This window comes from Lepisosteus platostomus, chromosome 11 (assembly GCF_059453375.1).
Source record: "Lepisosteus platostomus isolate fLepPlt1 chromosome 11, fLepPlt1.hap1, whole genome shotgun sequence".
Lineage (NCBI taxonomy): Eukaryota > Metazoa > Chordata > Actinopteri > Semionotiformes > Lepisosteidae > Lepisosteus > Lepisosteus platostomus.
In genome coordinates this window covers 11284587-11302415 of record NC_142621.1, presented here as the reverse complement: position 1 = coordinate 11302415, position 17829 = coordinate 11284587, and the positions used below count along the sequence as shown (strand labels likewise).

Genomic DNA, 17829 nt, shown 5'->3' with positions numbered 1-17829 from the left:
TTTGGTAACAATTACAGTATAAAACTGACTAACAAATACAAATAGGTTCCACTGGGATTGGACACAGCAAGAACTGAAAGAAAGATACTGTACAAATGTGCTAGGGAAAGCTTGGTTTTTGGATAAATATACAGAACTTATACGAGTTAAATAGTATAAAAGTCAGAAAGTGAGAATAAACAAACTGAGATTTGATAGCCGATTGCATATTTTTTCAATCTAAATTGTGTATTCATTTTCTCAAAGACATCTGGAGCAATGGAAGTTGGCAATTAGTTTATGGTTTGATATTTTATTGTGTGATTTTTTCAATCACCACATGCTAGTTTGCTGAGTACAATTAAATTATGCTAAATACAGTATTTCAATAGTAGTTTGTCAATTCCATAGACTAAGGAATCTGTGAACGTAGCTTTCAGGCCCTGTTGATTAGCAATTGTCTTGCTGTTTTACTTAATGCTTAATATATACAATACAGAAAATCCATTCAGTATTGAATTTCAGCCTTTCAGCCTCCTTAAAAATCTAAGTTATTGCGAATGGTACTTATTCACATTCAAAAGATTACTGCTTATCTTATTATACCACCTTGAAGACTCATATGGTTTAATTTAAAGCAAAATGTTTAGATTCCTTTCAACAAAACAACTCTTTAGATAGATATATTGATCCCGTGAGGGAAATTGCAGAAAATTTAGATTGATTTTCTTTTGTTTTGGTAATCATTCCTAATGCTGCAAGTTCAGGTTGGTAGCTTTTGATAATAATGTAGGTTTTTTATTTAAATTAGAAAGTGTAATAGTACTAATACTGACCCATAAGGCTCACCACTCAGTTTCGCAGCCCACGATGCCGCCATTCCTCATAAAAGTGCTCTTGAATTATATGTGCTAGCCATTACTTAATCACCATGTGCAAACTGCTTTTTATATTCACCCTTCTCTTTTATATTAACCCTTCATGTGGTATTTTGGTAAAAGTATTTAAGAAATCCATATATATATTGTACCATAGATTCTTTTCTAAACCATTACAACGTCTTCATGTTGTGTTTTTCATATAGAAATCCTTCAGTGTAGTTTTTAATTTCATTTCCATACCTTTGCAACAAGGCATTAATATTTATGTTTGCCGTTTAACAGTCTGTTTAGTGAACCTGTAAAAATATTTTTTATATGACATCGTATACTTCCTTTAAGTGGAATTTGATTAATACCATCAAGCCCAAGTGACCTATTGGTTTTAAAACCCTTTAGTCCCTTTAGTGCACAGACATCAGACTTAAGTTGCAACCTCTGATAGTGATGCAGGGATAAATATTTAGTATTTTGCATTTATAGTACTTTGCATTTATAAGCATTTTTACTAAATGCATGGTTAGCGATTCCTTTTCCATTTTCAATCACTGACCTACAGTAGTGTTCCAACAAAATCTTTTAGACCTAGGTTTGCTTACCTTTAGCGTAAATTCTTCTTGACGTTATACTGTATGTGAGTCCTTCATTTTCACCTATTCGCTATTAAGTGATGTCCATTGTATCACCTTGTGCTGGTTCACTTTTTCAAGACTTACTTTTAACAAAAGGTTTCTAAATGGTAATGTTATGTTTATGTGTCCCTAAAGCTCTCTACTAATGTATTTTTTCTTGGTGTCAATTCATGAAAATGCTGTATTTATTATTTAAAAACATCTGCTGATCACAAATTCAAATGTCTTGACTATATTCTTTAAGCAGGGCACATACCTATAGACTAAAACAATCAGAGAAGATGCAGTGATTGACATATAGTAAAACTTAAGTAAAATATTTTTTAGAATCAGGCCTGGGACAAATAAGTTTTGTTTTTATTTGCTGATTTTAATGAATCAACGATGACAACTTTACAGGGTGGATTCTAATATAAGATATACTGTATAACTGACAAACAGACGTGTCTAGAAATTGATTCTGTTAAAATTGCTTTTGGTTAGTTTGCGTTTGGAAAGCCAGCACTTTCTTGATCTCACATAAAACTGGACATGTCAAAACGTGTTGTTTCAACTAAGGAGCAAAACAGTATTTCATTTTGATTATTTATTTCTGTAAATGCGCTTAAAGGACTTGAGGAGCCTGTAAGAATCCAGTACTGCTAGTGTTGTTTCAGTTCTGTCCCTGTCGTCAACAGTACAGATCTCCATCCCTCAAGTAAGGGATGTGTAGTAAATGTGATGTGTGGTAGAAAGGAACTGTTATCGGACTTTGTTTATTCTAAATTAAAATCTGGATCAAGCGCATGTAATGAAAAATGAGGTTAGGTTATTATAAACACAGGAAATATAAGTGAATAAAGAGTTCTGTAAGCCTGAGCTGTTAAGCAACTATAAATACATCTCCAGCTATTCCACTATTATTAGCTAGTCAAGAACAAAAGGATTTTGCTGCAAATAGACATGGAAAAAAGCACCTGGTAAAAGTGTTTTAGGATTTAGTTTCCAGAAGTTCAACCTAGTAATAGGAATCATAAATATTAAGGTATTATGGGAATATGTAAAAAGAGTTTCCTATTGTTTTCTATGGAACATAATTTCCCCAAAATTAAAATGACAGGATTCTTTCAAAGATGCTAGTACACATGCTTTGAATTAGAAACTGGGTTATAAATTTTCATTGGTCCTCAGTCTGTCTTAATCTGTTTAGGATTTGAAACAATATATGGGTTTTTGTTTAAAATGTAAAATGGCAGGGTAAAGTGTGTATTTTAAATAACTGGGTCTCATACCAATTCACAAACATACAGCAAAGTAAAGAGTTTATTTTCTGAGAATTTCAAACTCCACAAAACTTGAAAATGGGGAATTGGCAATAACATACTGTATTATCTTCAAGTGCAAAGGTAAACCGAAACCGTTCTACCTCAAAGCAAAATATAGGTTTTATCCCTACAGAAGAAGGTATTTAACAGTTTTTTGTTTTGTTTAATGATGTGCCGGGTTCATAGCCCTTATAGCCCTTATTACGAGATTGAAAATACTCTCACTTAATAAAAACGAAGAGTTCTTGGAAAAGTTTGCCACCTCTTAAGTAACACCTAGCCCAGCCTGTAGTATTCAGCGTGGGAGTCGGAAACAGATGTACAGAGGACAATGCAATTTGTTGTCACTGTCGATATGGTGTGGCACTTTTCCCATCTGTAATTGTTCGCAGATTGAAAAGAATGTAGGGAGTGATTCATGCCCAGAGAGAGATCACCTCAGTATTGTAGCAATGGCTGATTGTTTACAAGATAGGATGCATAAGGCAAGCTTTTCCTCAGGCGTTTAGAACAATAGGCCAAAATTAAAATGAGTACTAAATATATATTTTTATTGTTTTTTCTTTGTATTTTACTGTATATGCTATCAAAATTTAACACTTTATATGATTTCCTCCTGAGTGGCAAAATAAGTAGGCAATCCCTTTCCCCATTCGGGCAAACTATCATTTTTCTAATTTGTTAATGAGTTTTTTCCATTGAAGATGTTTTTTTTTATCACTTATCTACAGACTGTCCTCTTTATTAATTTGTATGATACCTTCTGCTTTATGCCTACACCATATGTGATCATTTCATAAACCTGATAAAACTAAACTAAGCAAATCCAACAGCACTCTGACATGCAGCTATAATATTTATTTTCATCCTTTCACTGCCGTTAGGGGACAGTTCTGAATTGTAAAAAAGGAACCTTAAATTGTAATACCAGACCAGCCATTAACTGGGGTGGACTGTATTAGACCTTGTTCCTGAGTCTGCACCCAGCAGAGAGCCAGGGCTTTATTGAAAAAACAGCTGGAGAAGAATTGACAAATGCTGAGGAGGTTGCAAAGAACCAAATTTGAGGACAGCTCTGAAAGTTGTGCAGAGTACCCCAGAAAGAACACAGCATGTGATATTTCAGATTTAAAAAATGAAAAAAACATGCTGCCATATATATTTTTTAGTTCCTTATTTTCTATTAGAATTATAAAAACACTTATTCTACATTTAATTTATGATGTTTCAATTGGGTTGGATTATCTCTGCACATATAACTTCTTAATAAGACAGTGCACATTTATATACAGGTATCATATTTTAAGCTATGACAGAATGGAACTTGAAGAGCAATATGATACTTTTTCATCTTCTAGATTATAGAACAAAGGGTGTTAGAAGGTATGGGGTTCTATATCATAATTTGAGGTTATTTTATTTTGGATAGATATTTATTCTGAAAACTCTTGTACCATTATGCTAACCTATGCTACTAAAAGCATTTTTAATGAAGATTGCTGTTCATGGATTCTAATACATTTTTTTAACACTTCAATTTCAAGGTGCAGTTGCCGATTATTGTTTTTTTTACATATATATATATATTTTATAATAGAAGAAATTAATAAGGTGTTTTAGGCCTGATCTGTGAACTCTTGAGACGATATATATCCAGAATGCTGTCAGTGAGGTCACCCGGCACACTTCTGACAAACTGCCTGTGTGAGTCACTGCGCCTTTGGCAGAGATTTGTAACCGTGTCCCTGGTCCATTGCATTTGAATTATTCTACAGGCCCTCGGCTTTACATTAGCACCAGGAGAGAAGATGAACAGGGGAAGGGAGCAGCACCAAGGGCAGGGGCTCATCGTGAAGGACAAGGGGAAACAGGTGGAAGGTTAATAGCTCTGGAGCGTATCCACCAGCCGCTCAGGCTTGATATATGGGCTTTGGGCCTACTGCGGGCATAGGCTTTCAAAGATATATTATTTCATTTGAGGAGCAGCATTCTAGTCCCTGCATTTGTCCACTGATAGATGATCTCCCCTTCCCCGGCATCCACAATTGGAGATGGCGTGTGAGTTTTTGTAAGGAGTGCTCCCGTACATAATTTTTTGCTGAGCTCTCTTTAACCTCTCCCACATGTAGCCTTTGCGAACGGCTGCAGGCAGGCCTTTTGGCAGACTGCTAGATTTCTTTTTCCTCCGTTTTTTTTTTTTAGAAGACTGTTATTTCAGTGGTAACAATATCTGTGTGATCACAGAGCGATGCCGTAAAGGGGAGTTTCACACGGCCTCTTTTTCATTCAGGAATAATTTAAAAACAGGGAAAGGTGCCATTTTCTGTGACCTAATAAAAGAGCTACCCAAGAAAATGTGCCACAGTCCTTAAACTGAAGGGCTTGCAAACATATTCTTGGCACTTGAGGGTGTTTATGTCATTTTTATATTTGACAGTGCAGATTTGATATGAATTAAAATATAATATTTTCCGTACAGATCATTTCAGAAGAATATTGGTATCATAAGTTTTGTTTTTTCATTTTGTAAGGGTAAGATGTTAATGGAATTTTCTATATCAACGTCCACATTGTACTGAAGATCATCTTTCAGTAAAGAGAAACACAAATTACCAGTAAAAGAGCAGATAATATTAGGTTTATTCAGTATTACTGGGGCAAGTAGAAATACTGTATCTTACAGTCTGGGAAAATAAACTGTCGCAAACTTCCTTGTGTACCAAGGCTTCCGGAGCCAGCTCATCACTGAAGTGCATTTTTCAGAGTAAAGACAAGTGAGTCTTGCCTGGTACCTCAGAGATTCAAGGGGCAAGAGGAAGGAAATGTGTGCACTTGTTAAAAGGAAAGATTTAGGGTCTGAAATCCTACAGAGAGACATGAAGGAGGAGTGTTAGCAAGCAGGAGAGTCTGTTCATCCACTTGTTGCTTTGATGAGGGATAAAAGGCTGTCATGAACTACAAGTTCCTGGCTGAGAGCTGATAGACCCATCCTGACAGAGACATGCACAGGGCCAGGCTTGAGGGAATAGGACTCTTTTTTTTTTACTGGGTCTGGAGAGCGTAAACATTAGACCATTAGGCCGTATGCTTTCAATGTTCCAGTGCTTTGTTCAAAACTTTGAAATACTGCGTACGCATTTATGAACATTTCTCCTCATACAGTACGAAAAAGTACAGGAAATGCAAGCTCTTATTTATTGATGATTAGAGTAAAAGCCTTTTTTATTGGCAGGTTATGTTGCTTGTTAAAACCTGGATGTAGAAAAGAGCTGTTAATGGTACCTTGTGCTTTTTGCAGCAATGCTTCTTTGCAGTGCTTAGGTGCAGAAATAAGGAGGGGTTATTGATAAACAATTTATATACTGGAAACTTATTTTGAGCCTAGTCTGCTAAGAAAATAGCAGACATGAGCCTTTTATCAGTGCTAACAAATGTTAGTTCCATTCACAAAACACATTTTAAAAAGACTAATTTGTGGGCTTAAAACAGATAGTCATATAGAAATCCACTGACTATTCACTTTATACTCTTCAACTCTCTCTAATATAAACAACTCTCTCTAATACAAACAAGTCTTATGGTGTATACTGTAGTAAATACTTCTATTTTGAGAAACACCATTTAAAACGCATACAGAAAAGCCTGAAGCATTCAATTACCTCCATCTACACATTTAAAAGTTCTCCATAAATTTCTCCCTCTTCATAATTATTAAGCTTTCTTCTTAAATTGTCATCCGACTAGAAATATTTAGTGTTGTTGCAGGTAGGGAAGATAACACCAAAATCATAATGCTTGTGTATGTTTTATTGAAACCCATTCACTTTTATTGAAGTGATTGTGGTGGTACTGTATTTTCAGTTTATCTTATTGTGGAAAAAAATTAAACATCCCAAACGTAAGAAAATGCAAAATATTAAATTGCGGACTATAACAAAGTAGAATTTCCTTTATGAAATACACTATAGATACACTACAAAATGTGTTCTGATCTTTGGTCGTATCTCTTCATATATCTTTATCTTTCTTTCTTTTGTGGAGTTATAAAAGTGAGCAGTCTAATTACACTGTGTTCTACTGCCTTAATTATCTGTATGTAATCTTTGTTGGCCAAGGGTTGCTGGTGTGTCAAGGGAATCTGTCACTGGCTGTCAGCAGTTGTCTTTCACATCTATTTTTGCCACTTATTTACAGCTGACTATTTTAAGCTTGGGGCTGCTTAAAGTCAAAAGACAATAGATAACCAAAGAACCTCATAAGACAGAGAGTGTGTGGGATAAGCTTACAAGGAGCTTACATTTAGCTAACATAGATGGTTAGATTTGTGTTTTGATGAATGACTGCTTGAATGTGTTTGAAATGAGAAATGCTACACGTAAAAAGTACTGTATAATAAGTGAAATGTAATTTCAAAAAGGCTTAAGTCTCTGTTTTAAAGAGAATAAAACAATTGCCTCTTACCTTCACACAAATACCAAAAAGTAGAGCTAGAGAACAGGTCTTCTCTTAAACAGAATTATTTTATAACCAGTATTGAAAGGTGAATGAATTTCATTTGGTCAGTGGTAATTATAATATGTAACATGTTACTGTATGTTCTTAAATATCCTGTGACAATTTTTTTTTGTCCTTTGTAAACCTTTAGGAGTTTACAAAATGCCATAATGCGTACTATTAAAAGGGAAATATAACTCAGTATATCTCTGTTTTACATCTGTATTATCTCTCTATATTACATTGGTAAAATATAAGCATATTAGCATATAATCATTTGTAAGAATAAATGTTTCTCTTTCAGCATTCTTTTTTTTCCAGCATGCAGGTTAATGTTTCCAGCTGTGGCTAAGCAGATACATATTTTAAGATACACTTACTAGACTAATGTGGTTTAGAAAAACATTTTTTGTAGACAAAATTCTCAAAAGGTGGCTGGGATATGGTGGATTTTCAAGTTCTGAAGCAATAGTTAAACAAACCACAAGCCAATCACCAGAAAGTACACACATTAATAGCTGCAATGATTAGAGGATGAGGACAATCAGTCTTGTCATAACACATGTATTCTTTAATTTTAGAATGTTGCTTTATTGTTCATGAGCATTGTTCATGAAGTGCTCAACAAATACCCTTGGTTTTTTTCTACAGTTTTTCTTATGTGTCCTTTTGTCCTGTAATGCCACAGTATATTAATTAATGCTAGGCATACGTATATCTGTCTTAACTTCATTGCAGTACTGGAATGTAAAAATCCAAGAAAAAGCAGGTTGCTGCTGGAGGTAGTGTTGGCGAACCAGTGGCTGAAACATTACACCAATGTCCTGACGACTTGATCAAGTCAAGGCTGCTTATGCACTGGATAAAGTGGACATTCTCCTATGTTTAAAGCACTATTGGATCCTTTAGGGATGAAAGGTGATCTATAAATGCAAGATATTAATTATTATTACACTTAATTGAAGCTGTTCCTTTGTAATGTGCATAGTTATTTACAATATGTTATCTTATTATATGATCCAAGCCATATCCAAACTATTTCTTGTGCTTGTTTGAAAAGTCCCATTTTATGCATAGCTGAACATGCACCCCTATATTTCACAATGTGGTAGAAGGTTGCTACCTTGCTACAGCCTTTAAATTACTTTAATGCACAATACTAATTTGACAGCATACTCGAGAAGAGATCCCATTATAGTGTTCTTATAAGCAGGGGTGTTTGTTCAGGCTCAATTCCCCTCTATACCTGCACAATCTGCTTTTTTAAAGTTCTCCTTTAAATCAGTTAGTGAACCAGTTTTATCTCTTTTTCTCCTGATCTAGGGTGTATTGTGGTTTTGGGTGCTTAATGGCAGCGATGTGTTACTCCAGTGGGTTTTGCACTTCAGTTTTGGGGAAAAAATGGCTCCCCTCCTGTAAAACACTTTGGGATAAAACTGTTATATAATTGCAATGAATTATCTTATTTCATCAGTCAGAACTAAAACTTGAGGGTTTTGGGGGGGGGGGGGGGGGATTGATGGAATTGCATTCTGGCCTTTTTAAAGAACAATCCATTTAGGTTTTTATGTATTTTCCAGTGCTTTGGATTGCATACAATAATCATGCAGGATTTAATACAATCATCATTTTCATGCATGCCTGTGCTCTTGTCAGACAAATTCATGTGTGTGACCAACTCTGTGTCACAAAGAAAACATAAAATTCAGAATCAAATAAAACAATGTGTGCAATAAAGGGAAAGCTCTCCTGCCAGCATCTAATAATGCAGAACAGTTCCTTGCAGATTGCACATTGCTGAAAGATCAATACTCCACGTCTGCAGTTAGAACTCATTTAAAATTTGAAATGCATTATTTTCTCACTGTATTTCTGCATCGGGTTACTTTAGGGAAATATTTCTCCCATGCCTGCATGTATATTAGAAGCCTAATGTTCATCTGAATAATTGATTAGTCTGGTCTGTTTTTGATAATTAGTTGATAGCTTCTTAGTTTTAAGCCCTGGAATCCCTTGTTGGAGGCTTATAGGCCATTTTCATATTATTATGAACATATATCTAAGGCACTACAATACTTAACACAAAAGCTGTAATGGTTTAAGCTACTCTCCTGTTAGGCTTAAGACTTCCCACTCTAAGAAACCATAAAGAAAATCTATGCCTTTTTCTCACACCCTCATCCCTTTGAACACATTTCCCTAGATTTCACAATGTGGTAGAAAGTTGCTGTCTTTCTAGAGCCTTTAAATTACTTTAATGCACAATACTAATTTTGACAGCCAGGAAGAAATAAATTACACAGAAGTTTTTGCGTAAAATTGTAAGGAATTTTGGAATCTGTAGCACGCAGATCAGTTCTAAAGGATAACAAAGGGAACTTTTTCGCAGGGAGAGCACTAACAGTACTTACAATTATTGTTAAGGTGAGAATATCATTGCAGAGATCGTTGTGATAATGACTGAGCTTTTCGACAAGTTTCCTGGATTACTCATACAGATAATATCAGGTCTCCTCATGTGTTTTGTTTTCTTTTTAACTCCTATCAATCATGAACAAACTAGTGTTTGTGTATGTTTTCAGTCCCTTGCTTTGCAACAGTTTGCATTTAATTACACAGATTTCAAAATATTTAAAACAATTTGTTACTTGTTACTTTTTCACCTGAAACTACAAAGGTGTTTTGCCGGCATTTACAAATGTTTTGTAGAAGTAGTACAGTATAAGTGGAAGACACATTTGCACAGAGAAATCATGTCTTTGGGAACATTTGTCAGCCATCAGTTTCTACTGCAGTAATTCTGACTTGGCTTTGTTGTCCAGTTTAATGAAACACACCAAAATAATTAATATAATTCATATTTTTTAGTTATTGTAATAATATCTGTAACATAACATGGTTACAAAAGTGGCAGTAACACACTTACCCTGCCTCATAGACAAAGGTAAACATGAAGCCTCTCAGGACTGAAATTCTGATTAATAAAAAGACCGGAACCTTTTGTTTTCACTTTGGAAAGACTGGGGGTCCTGTCGAATACAATCTGTTGTATGGGTCAGGGGTTACACTCTGGAGTCTGTTAATGTGGTCATCGTGGGAACTGATCAATCTCCATGCTTCGGCTGTATTGATCCAGCAGTCCATCAGCCAAGCCCTCCCACACTACACTACCCTGTGTGAACACTGAGATTGATGGTTTCTGACCCGGTGGAGCCAATCAGAGAAGCCTTAAGAGATGTATCTGTGATTTTCATTCACTGCGGCATCTTGCTATCCCAGTGCCTGCATTTACTAATCTAGTGCTGCGTGCGCCTGTGCTATGAATTATGAGGACTTCTAAGTTCTCCCTGAAGTACTACCCAATATTGCTTTATTTTCCTATGTTTTGAGAAAAAAAGAATATATTCTTTCACTCAAAATTGCAAACCAGACTGTTTTCTTTTAAAAAAGTGTATAGCTTTATGACAACTGGAAAAATTGAAAGGAATTTGTCTGGCTTAATTTATTTCAGACTCATTCAGTATGTAGTGTCTGAGATGATTCGGGGAGGAGACTGGTTTTATTTTTACCTCTGGTTTTTCCAGTTTCTCATGTTTTGGGATAGCTGTGTGTATGTGCCTCTGAATTTTTCCAAATTCTGAGTTTTTGAACCTACGCTTGGAAAATGTAATGTGCATATCTGAGAGAAGAGGGTTGTCGCAAACACAATTAATTCTTGCTGAAGGCATTTGCTAGTGTCTCAGTCTGGGTTGTTGACTGGAGAAAATGTCTTTGCTTTTTGTCATGGGCTGAACCTCTCTTTTAAAAAGCTAGAACAGTTATTCATCTTCACTTTTAGTGTCTGCTGCACAGAAAGAAAATATTATAATGGGAGGGTTTTATATATTGTGAAATAAAGCTTGGGCAAACTACAGTAGTTTGGAGGAATATAAGTATTGCTGCTGGGAGAATCATGTAAAATAAAGAGGAATGCTCATAGCTACCCTATTTATATTCTGTGATGCTTATTTCTTAGTGTCGAGCCAAAATGCCAGAGGTGTAGATAGGAACAGTGTGATAATAAGTAAGTACTGAGATTTCCAGAGGATCAGGAATAAAAAGAAGGGCTAATGATTTGAATTAAGCATTTCTCTATGAGTCTCCAGGGTGAGCTGTGGAGAAAGTTCACAGTGTGGCACATCAGCTGAAGTATGTATCACATCCAGGGGATTAGATTTGACAATTGTACGCGTTCTTTAAACAGCTCTCATCTCCTGTACTCTGAAGATTGCATTCATGTACACCAGAGAAGAATGCTTATACATACATTAATTTATGCTTACTCCATGGGTATTATGGTAAGGTTTGTACTATACAAGTACTCACAGTATCCTCTCTAAATCTATTGGCTTCCACTTTTCATGTGTATTCTAATAATTCAATATCAGGGCAAAGTAATATGGGCAAAGTATTTCAAAACAGCTGCTATACCTAATAATGAAACAAATGCTGTAGATATGCATTTTAATAGGTAGTAAAAGGTGAATTCCCCCACTTCCACAAGTCCAGTATGACATGTATTATAGCATTCAGTAAAAAGAAAAATGCACAAAAAACATTTAACCAGTGCTATTAGTTTCTGTTGTATGTTTGGTTTTTATGGCTGTAGCTTTGGAATGTAGTTCTGAAGTCATCTATGTTTTCAACGCATGCAAATAAACAGTATTTTAAGCAAACATTGTCTTAATTCACTTAACATTGAAACCTTTTAATCTATTTTCAAGAAATAACATAACTAGAGATACTTATTAAAGCAGATCAAGCCGCTTGCCTTCATTATGTAAAGTTACTGAGATCCCTAAGCAATGCTTGTGGTAGTCTACCAATGAAAGCAATGGATCATGTACAGTATATGGTAAAGTAGTTGTCTTAACTGTACAGAATTAATAAAAAATAGTTTTGAGGTCTTATTTTAGACCATTTCACTTTTTGCTTATTATTTCTCCAAAAGCCAAATTCAGTTCAATTTATATCAACTCAAGACTCATACACCTAAACTTTATTTCTTAATTTTGAAAATCAGTGGTTTAAAGAACAGGATACATTCTTATTGTATTCCCTTTTTAATCTACCATTTCAATATATTTTAAATAGTTTTGTAATATGCATATTACATTTTAGGAGCTCTACTGAATATGATTTTTTTTTCCTGTTTCTTAATAAGAGCTTCTTTTGGTTCCTGTTCCAAAGAGAACTGAATCATTTTCTCATAAGCCTTTCAGGACACTGTCTGAGTCACAATCTCTCAAGTGGAATGTGATAAATGCAAAGCATTCTGTAGAACTGTTGGTTGGCATGCGTAGTTTTATTGTGCAACTTTAGGATTGTTGAAGAATAGACCTCTGGATTACACTACTCCCCCAGACCGGTGCAACTCAAAAGACTAGAGACTGAACAATTGCAAAAATGAGTCTTAACTTCTACTGTACTGTATACTGTTGACGATCCGTACTGAAACAAAACATTCCAAGCAACGTTTAGGTGCAATAACATTTAGCATTTAAACAGAAGCTATTGAGCAGTGTATGAGGAGACATTAACTTTAGTAAAGTGAAGAAAGAGGAAATAATATTTATCATGTTAAAGCATTTTTAGTCAAGTACAGTATGATACTTTTTCTTAGTTTTCAGTGTTTTTCCAGGCAACATTTCATTTTGTCATGTTTTTCAAGGGATTATTTTTATTCCAAAATTAATGTTCAGTGTTATTGGTGGCTTAAATTTTTCATTGCATGCTCTGTTGCCTACCTAGGTGGATTTTTCTCATGTATGTATGCTTTCACTCTATTCTGTTACAGTAAAGTGTACACAGGCCCTCTTAAATGATATTTTCCTGCTTCCTAGATACTTTAACAACCACAGTATTGGGACTTTGAACGTTTCCTGATAGCATTGCTTCGATAGCATTTCTATCTTGCCATCAGCAGCACATGTAACTTTGTGTGCAGCAAAGCTCTTGCCATAGGGTAATAAGTAGTGTAATAAAATTAAATATTACATTTCTGAATCTTTTGATCTTGGGATTACAGTAAAAAGTGTCACAGTGAACATCTGTCATCAAAAAAACAAATGACACATTGGCACTTAAGATAAGCAGAGTAGCCTACAAATGCATTTAAATCCTTAATTCAATGTACAGTAACTGAAAGCGCATACATTTGGTATTTGCTGTCTAAATGAAAACATGAACATCTGGCAAACAATAAGCATTAGAGAGTACAAAAATGTACGATATCAAAATAATTGCTAATTTTTCTAAATAAACGGTTAGACAAATAAAAAGAATTGAAATATAATCCTCGGGTCCATTTAGTCAGCTGGTAGTTTCACTAGTGGTGCAATGAGATGGGAGTTAGCTGCCTCTTCAGTGCTTGGGTCCTGGGGTCTCCTAGTGATCACTTGGCCTTTTCCCAGATGTCCTAGTTTCTTCCTAGTGTCCAGGTCCATGTTGCGTAGGTTAATTTGTGTGTATAAACTGTCCCCTTTTTACAAGTGTTGCCCTGCAATGAACCTAGGATTTCAAGGCTAATGGGATGGTTGCTACCCACCCAGGAAGAGGATGCAAGAACCTATTACCCAAATACTGTATATGGTAAGAAAGCAACTTGGGACTCTTTAACTGAAGGGCAACAATTGGGGACTTTCAAAAAAACTAATACACTGTCTCTTAAGATATGAATGATAGGTATGGGTTTGCTGAATTAAGTGACCAAATCATGTGTTTAGCTGAAAATTAGTTGTTTTTGGACAGTCTCATTGGTGTTAGTATGACATCATATATGGAAGAATTTAGTTCATATTGGAAAAAAATGTCATCTCGTCTGTAAACTAAGGAGGAGGGCTTGTTTTACAATTTCTGGCCCTGGTGCCTGTGTTAGAATTGAGGGACAGACAAATTCCGAACTACATCAGGATATTCTATTCAACAACCACATTCATTTGAAGGAGCTCAAACTTGGTTTAAATCGACTTTCCAGCAAGACAATGGCAGGAAGTGTATGTGCAATGCTGTGCAACAACATTGTCGCGTTACGATGAGCAAGAACAGGTCCCAATACTTGGATCAATAGAGTGCCATGTAGTCAGGCTGCCATCAGCAACTGTAAGTGGAGTTCTGTAGTAACTAGACCCTCCTGGCCATACCTTCACACTTGGACCTTCTCATTGATCTTTGCAAGGTGTCCTGATTTATGTCTCTCAGATCATGACCTGTCATTGACAGGCTGTTTGGTTGTAACCTGACTAGAAGCTAGAATTTTCTAACACTGTAATATGCATATTATGCATAGTCTAGCCTCCAACGTACCAATGCGAAGTCATAATTCTCTTGATAAGCGTGGCATATCTGTTTTTCTCTCTTGTATTTCTCTAGGCTTGACATTTCAAGGCTTAAATCATCATATCTCCTGTATGCAATCAACTCTCTTACTAATGAGGTGATTTAGTGGTAATACAACAGTCACTTGAGTATAACACAATCATGGATGATCAATTATTCAAAATGACAACAAAACATTAAATCAATATTCAAAATCTGTTTTTCTTGAATTTGCCATTATGATTTTATTTTGATGTTCAGTATGTGTGCATGTCTAAGAAGGTAAAAATAGTTTTGCCCAGAATTACATAATGGTTGACAGTCGGGCAGTGGTTAGCATTTCTGCCTTGCAGTGCTGGGGTCATGGGTTCAATTCTGGACCTGGGAGGCTATCTGTATGGAGTTTGCGTATTCTCCCTGTGTTCATGTGAGTTTTCTCTGGATGCTCCAGCTTCATCCCCACAGTCCACTGACATACTGGTACAGCAGGTTAATTGGCTTCTGGGAAAATTGACCCTGGTGTGAATGTGTGCATGTGTGTCTGCAATGGACTGGTGTCCTATTCTGGGTGTACCCTGCCTTGTGCCTGTAGCTTGTTTTTATGTTATTTAGATTTGGTGATCCTGGATGCATTTTAGTATAGTAACAAAGAAACTTTTCTCTATCAAAGGTTAAAAGGAACTTGGATGTCCTTCCACTCTTGGTTAAATCACCTTTTGAAGGTTTTTAGTCTAGTTGTACAATTTATTGATAAATTAACTACAAGCAATCAAGATGGTGCAGGTTGTATCACATAAGAGTGTAAAAGTGCTTGTTTAAATGATTCCCATATTCTCAGGCTTTTTTATTTTACAGAGCAGACTTTAATGTGGTTCACTTAGTTCCTGAAGCAAGCCCACTCTTGGTTTAGAGATCAATGTAGAGCTGTTTTTACTTTTCCATTCAACTTAGACCAAACAGGCCTTGCTGCCTGATTTAAGTGGTGTCATCCATTCTCTGCAAAGCCATGTTTTGGCTGCATACAAAATAAACATAACAGATAAAGCCAAAAGAACTACAGTAACAAGGAAGTGTGGTAAGAATAATCAGCATAAATAAAAAACTGTATATGTAGAACCTTGTTTCATAATCAAGTTGCTTATACTTTGAAAAGCTTTCATATAATGCTGTCTACAGATGCAATATATATTTGGAAATGTTATTTCACCATTTTCTTAACTGTAATGTAAATATTTGTTGCAATTATATTTGATGTGACTTTGGACAGATCACTTTCTTTTTATTGTTTTAAGATGTATTACAAAACGAGCCTCTACCTCCTTCATACCTGACAGTTGACATCATAGCATTTGTGATTTTTTCTCTCCACTTTGTGTAAACCCTATTAAATATAAACAGCTTCTGATTTCTGTACGATTTTGCTGAAGACCAAAGCTTGATCCTGAACACAAAAACAAACAAACCTTTTTTTAATATCCTGTCTGTAGAAAAGTTTCCATGAGTGAGATAAGAATATCCACAGGATAGTTTTTGTGGAGAAAATGGGGAAACAATCTTATTTTTTTTCCTCATTCATTTGATCTCCCCTTTCAATGCTGTCTTTCTCCATCTAGCTGGACAGTGCAATAATTAACACAGCGAGGTGTGAGAAAGACTACTTTTGACAATAGCAGTGTTGTTCTAGGTTATACTCCCCGTTTGCTAACGTCAGCATCAACTGATTCTTGGCATCAGAAACAGACTTTTTGTGGGCAATTTGTAACTTAATCATTATTAATAATAAATGAGTGCACAGGGTGGTGTCACATGGTCAGTGGCTAAATCAGTAACACTGACAAATGGGGAAACATATGTCCCGAGAATTCCAGTTCACTTTGACGCATGTCAAAATTCCCAGAATAAATACTTTCAGTCAGCCTCTGTGACATCTTCCCATTGTGTTTTAGTAACAGGTAAACATTTTTCACAGTTGTGTTACTACTAAAAGACAAGATGGCAGCCTTAATGTAACTTTACTGCATTCTCAACCCTGCCTAGTTCAAAGTTTAATAGGCAGCCAGCACCACAGCTTATTAAACTCTTCTTACATCCAGCATCTACAGTACTTAATAATACTGACTTAAATGTTTATCATAAGAGACATGAAAAAGTAAAGTCATTTTAAATATTATTCTTATATTTGCTAAATGCACTGTATTGTGCATGTCCCTCCACTGAACAAATCAGTTTTATGGATTTTGTATTTAATAATTGGTCTCTTAATGATCAATTCTTCATTTAAATGTCCTGTAAGTTATACAATATTGTATACAAATATTGCAATTTAAAGCAACAGTGTTTTTTAAAATTAATTCATACTGTAACGCTTCGGGGTTCACGTGGGCACCCTCGCCGCTGCCACATTAGGTTGGCCCCCCACCGGCGGGAACTCGAACCCGGGCCTCTGGCATCACTCAACAGGGACCCAGGCTCTTGAGCCAAAGGGAAATCTCCCATCAGCCCAGCGGCTGCGGTCCTTGCTTTTCACAGGGAAGGGCGGTGACGTCACCGCTCTGGTAAGCCAGCTCTCGCAAACAATGGAGGCCATATGTGTTACAATACTATGCATTTATGCAGATCCCCACCTTCTTTTATTTCATGGGTAATTTCTGTGATACACAGAGTACTTGAAACAATTAGAGGTAGATGGAGATTCCATTGATTTAATAGTTTCTTTTTCATGTCAGGTTGATGACCAAATGAAGCTTCTTCAGAACTGCTGGAGTGAACTCTTAATTTTAGACCACATTTTCAGACAAGTGGTACATGGAAAGGAGGGCTCCGTCCTTCTGGTTACTGGGCAACAGGTAAGCTGCATGATTACATAGACAGAGCACTCTTTCACTGGTTGTGCCTGAAATTACTTTATGAATGTGTTATATATGATAATACAGAGACAAATACAACGCAATCTCCTAAAGTCATACACACAGTTGTTGACATTGTATATTAGTATTTTTCAGCTACTGTATAACAAATTTTAAAAAACAAAAATAGCAACCACTTGAATACATTCTGCAGATTTATTTTAATAAGAATAAGAGAACAAGAACAAGAATAAATTGCGCTATCAACATTCTGTCAGAGCAATAAAAATATCATGATTTTACTTGTAAAGCTCTATACCTATTCTGGCTGTATGCTTTG

At 35.7% G+C, this 17829-nt stretch overlaps 1 protein-coding gene across 3 annotated transcripts in view; it reads left to right on the top strand.

The window, feature by feature from the left end:
• Window positions 1–17829, top strand: part of nr5a2 (nuclear receptor subfamily 5, group A, member 2) — a 60143-nt gene that overhangs the window by 16754 nt on the left and 25560 nt on the right. For all 3 annotated transcript variants that reach the window (XR_015925206.1, XM_088598416.1, XM_088598417.1), the window contains exon 6: window positions 17370–17489. Coding sequence is in view for 2 of the 3 variants with exons in the window: in XM_088598416.1 (XP_088454542.1) it covers window positions 17370–17489 (120 nt within the window). In the remaining variant the exon portion in view is untranslated. The remainder of the gene's footprint in view (window positions 1–17369; window positions 17490–17829) is intronic.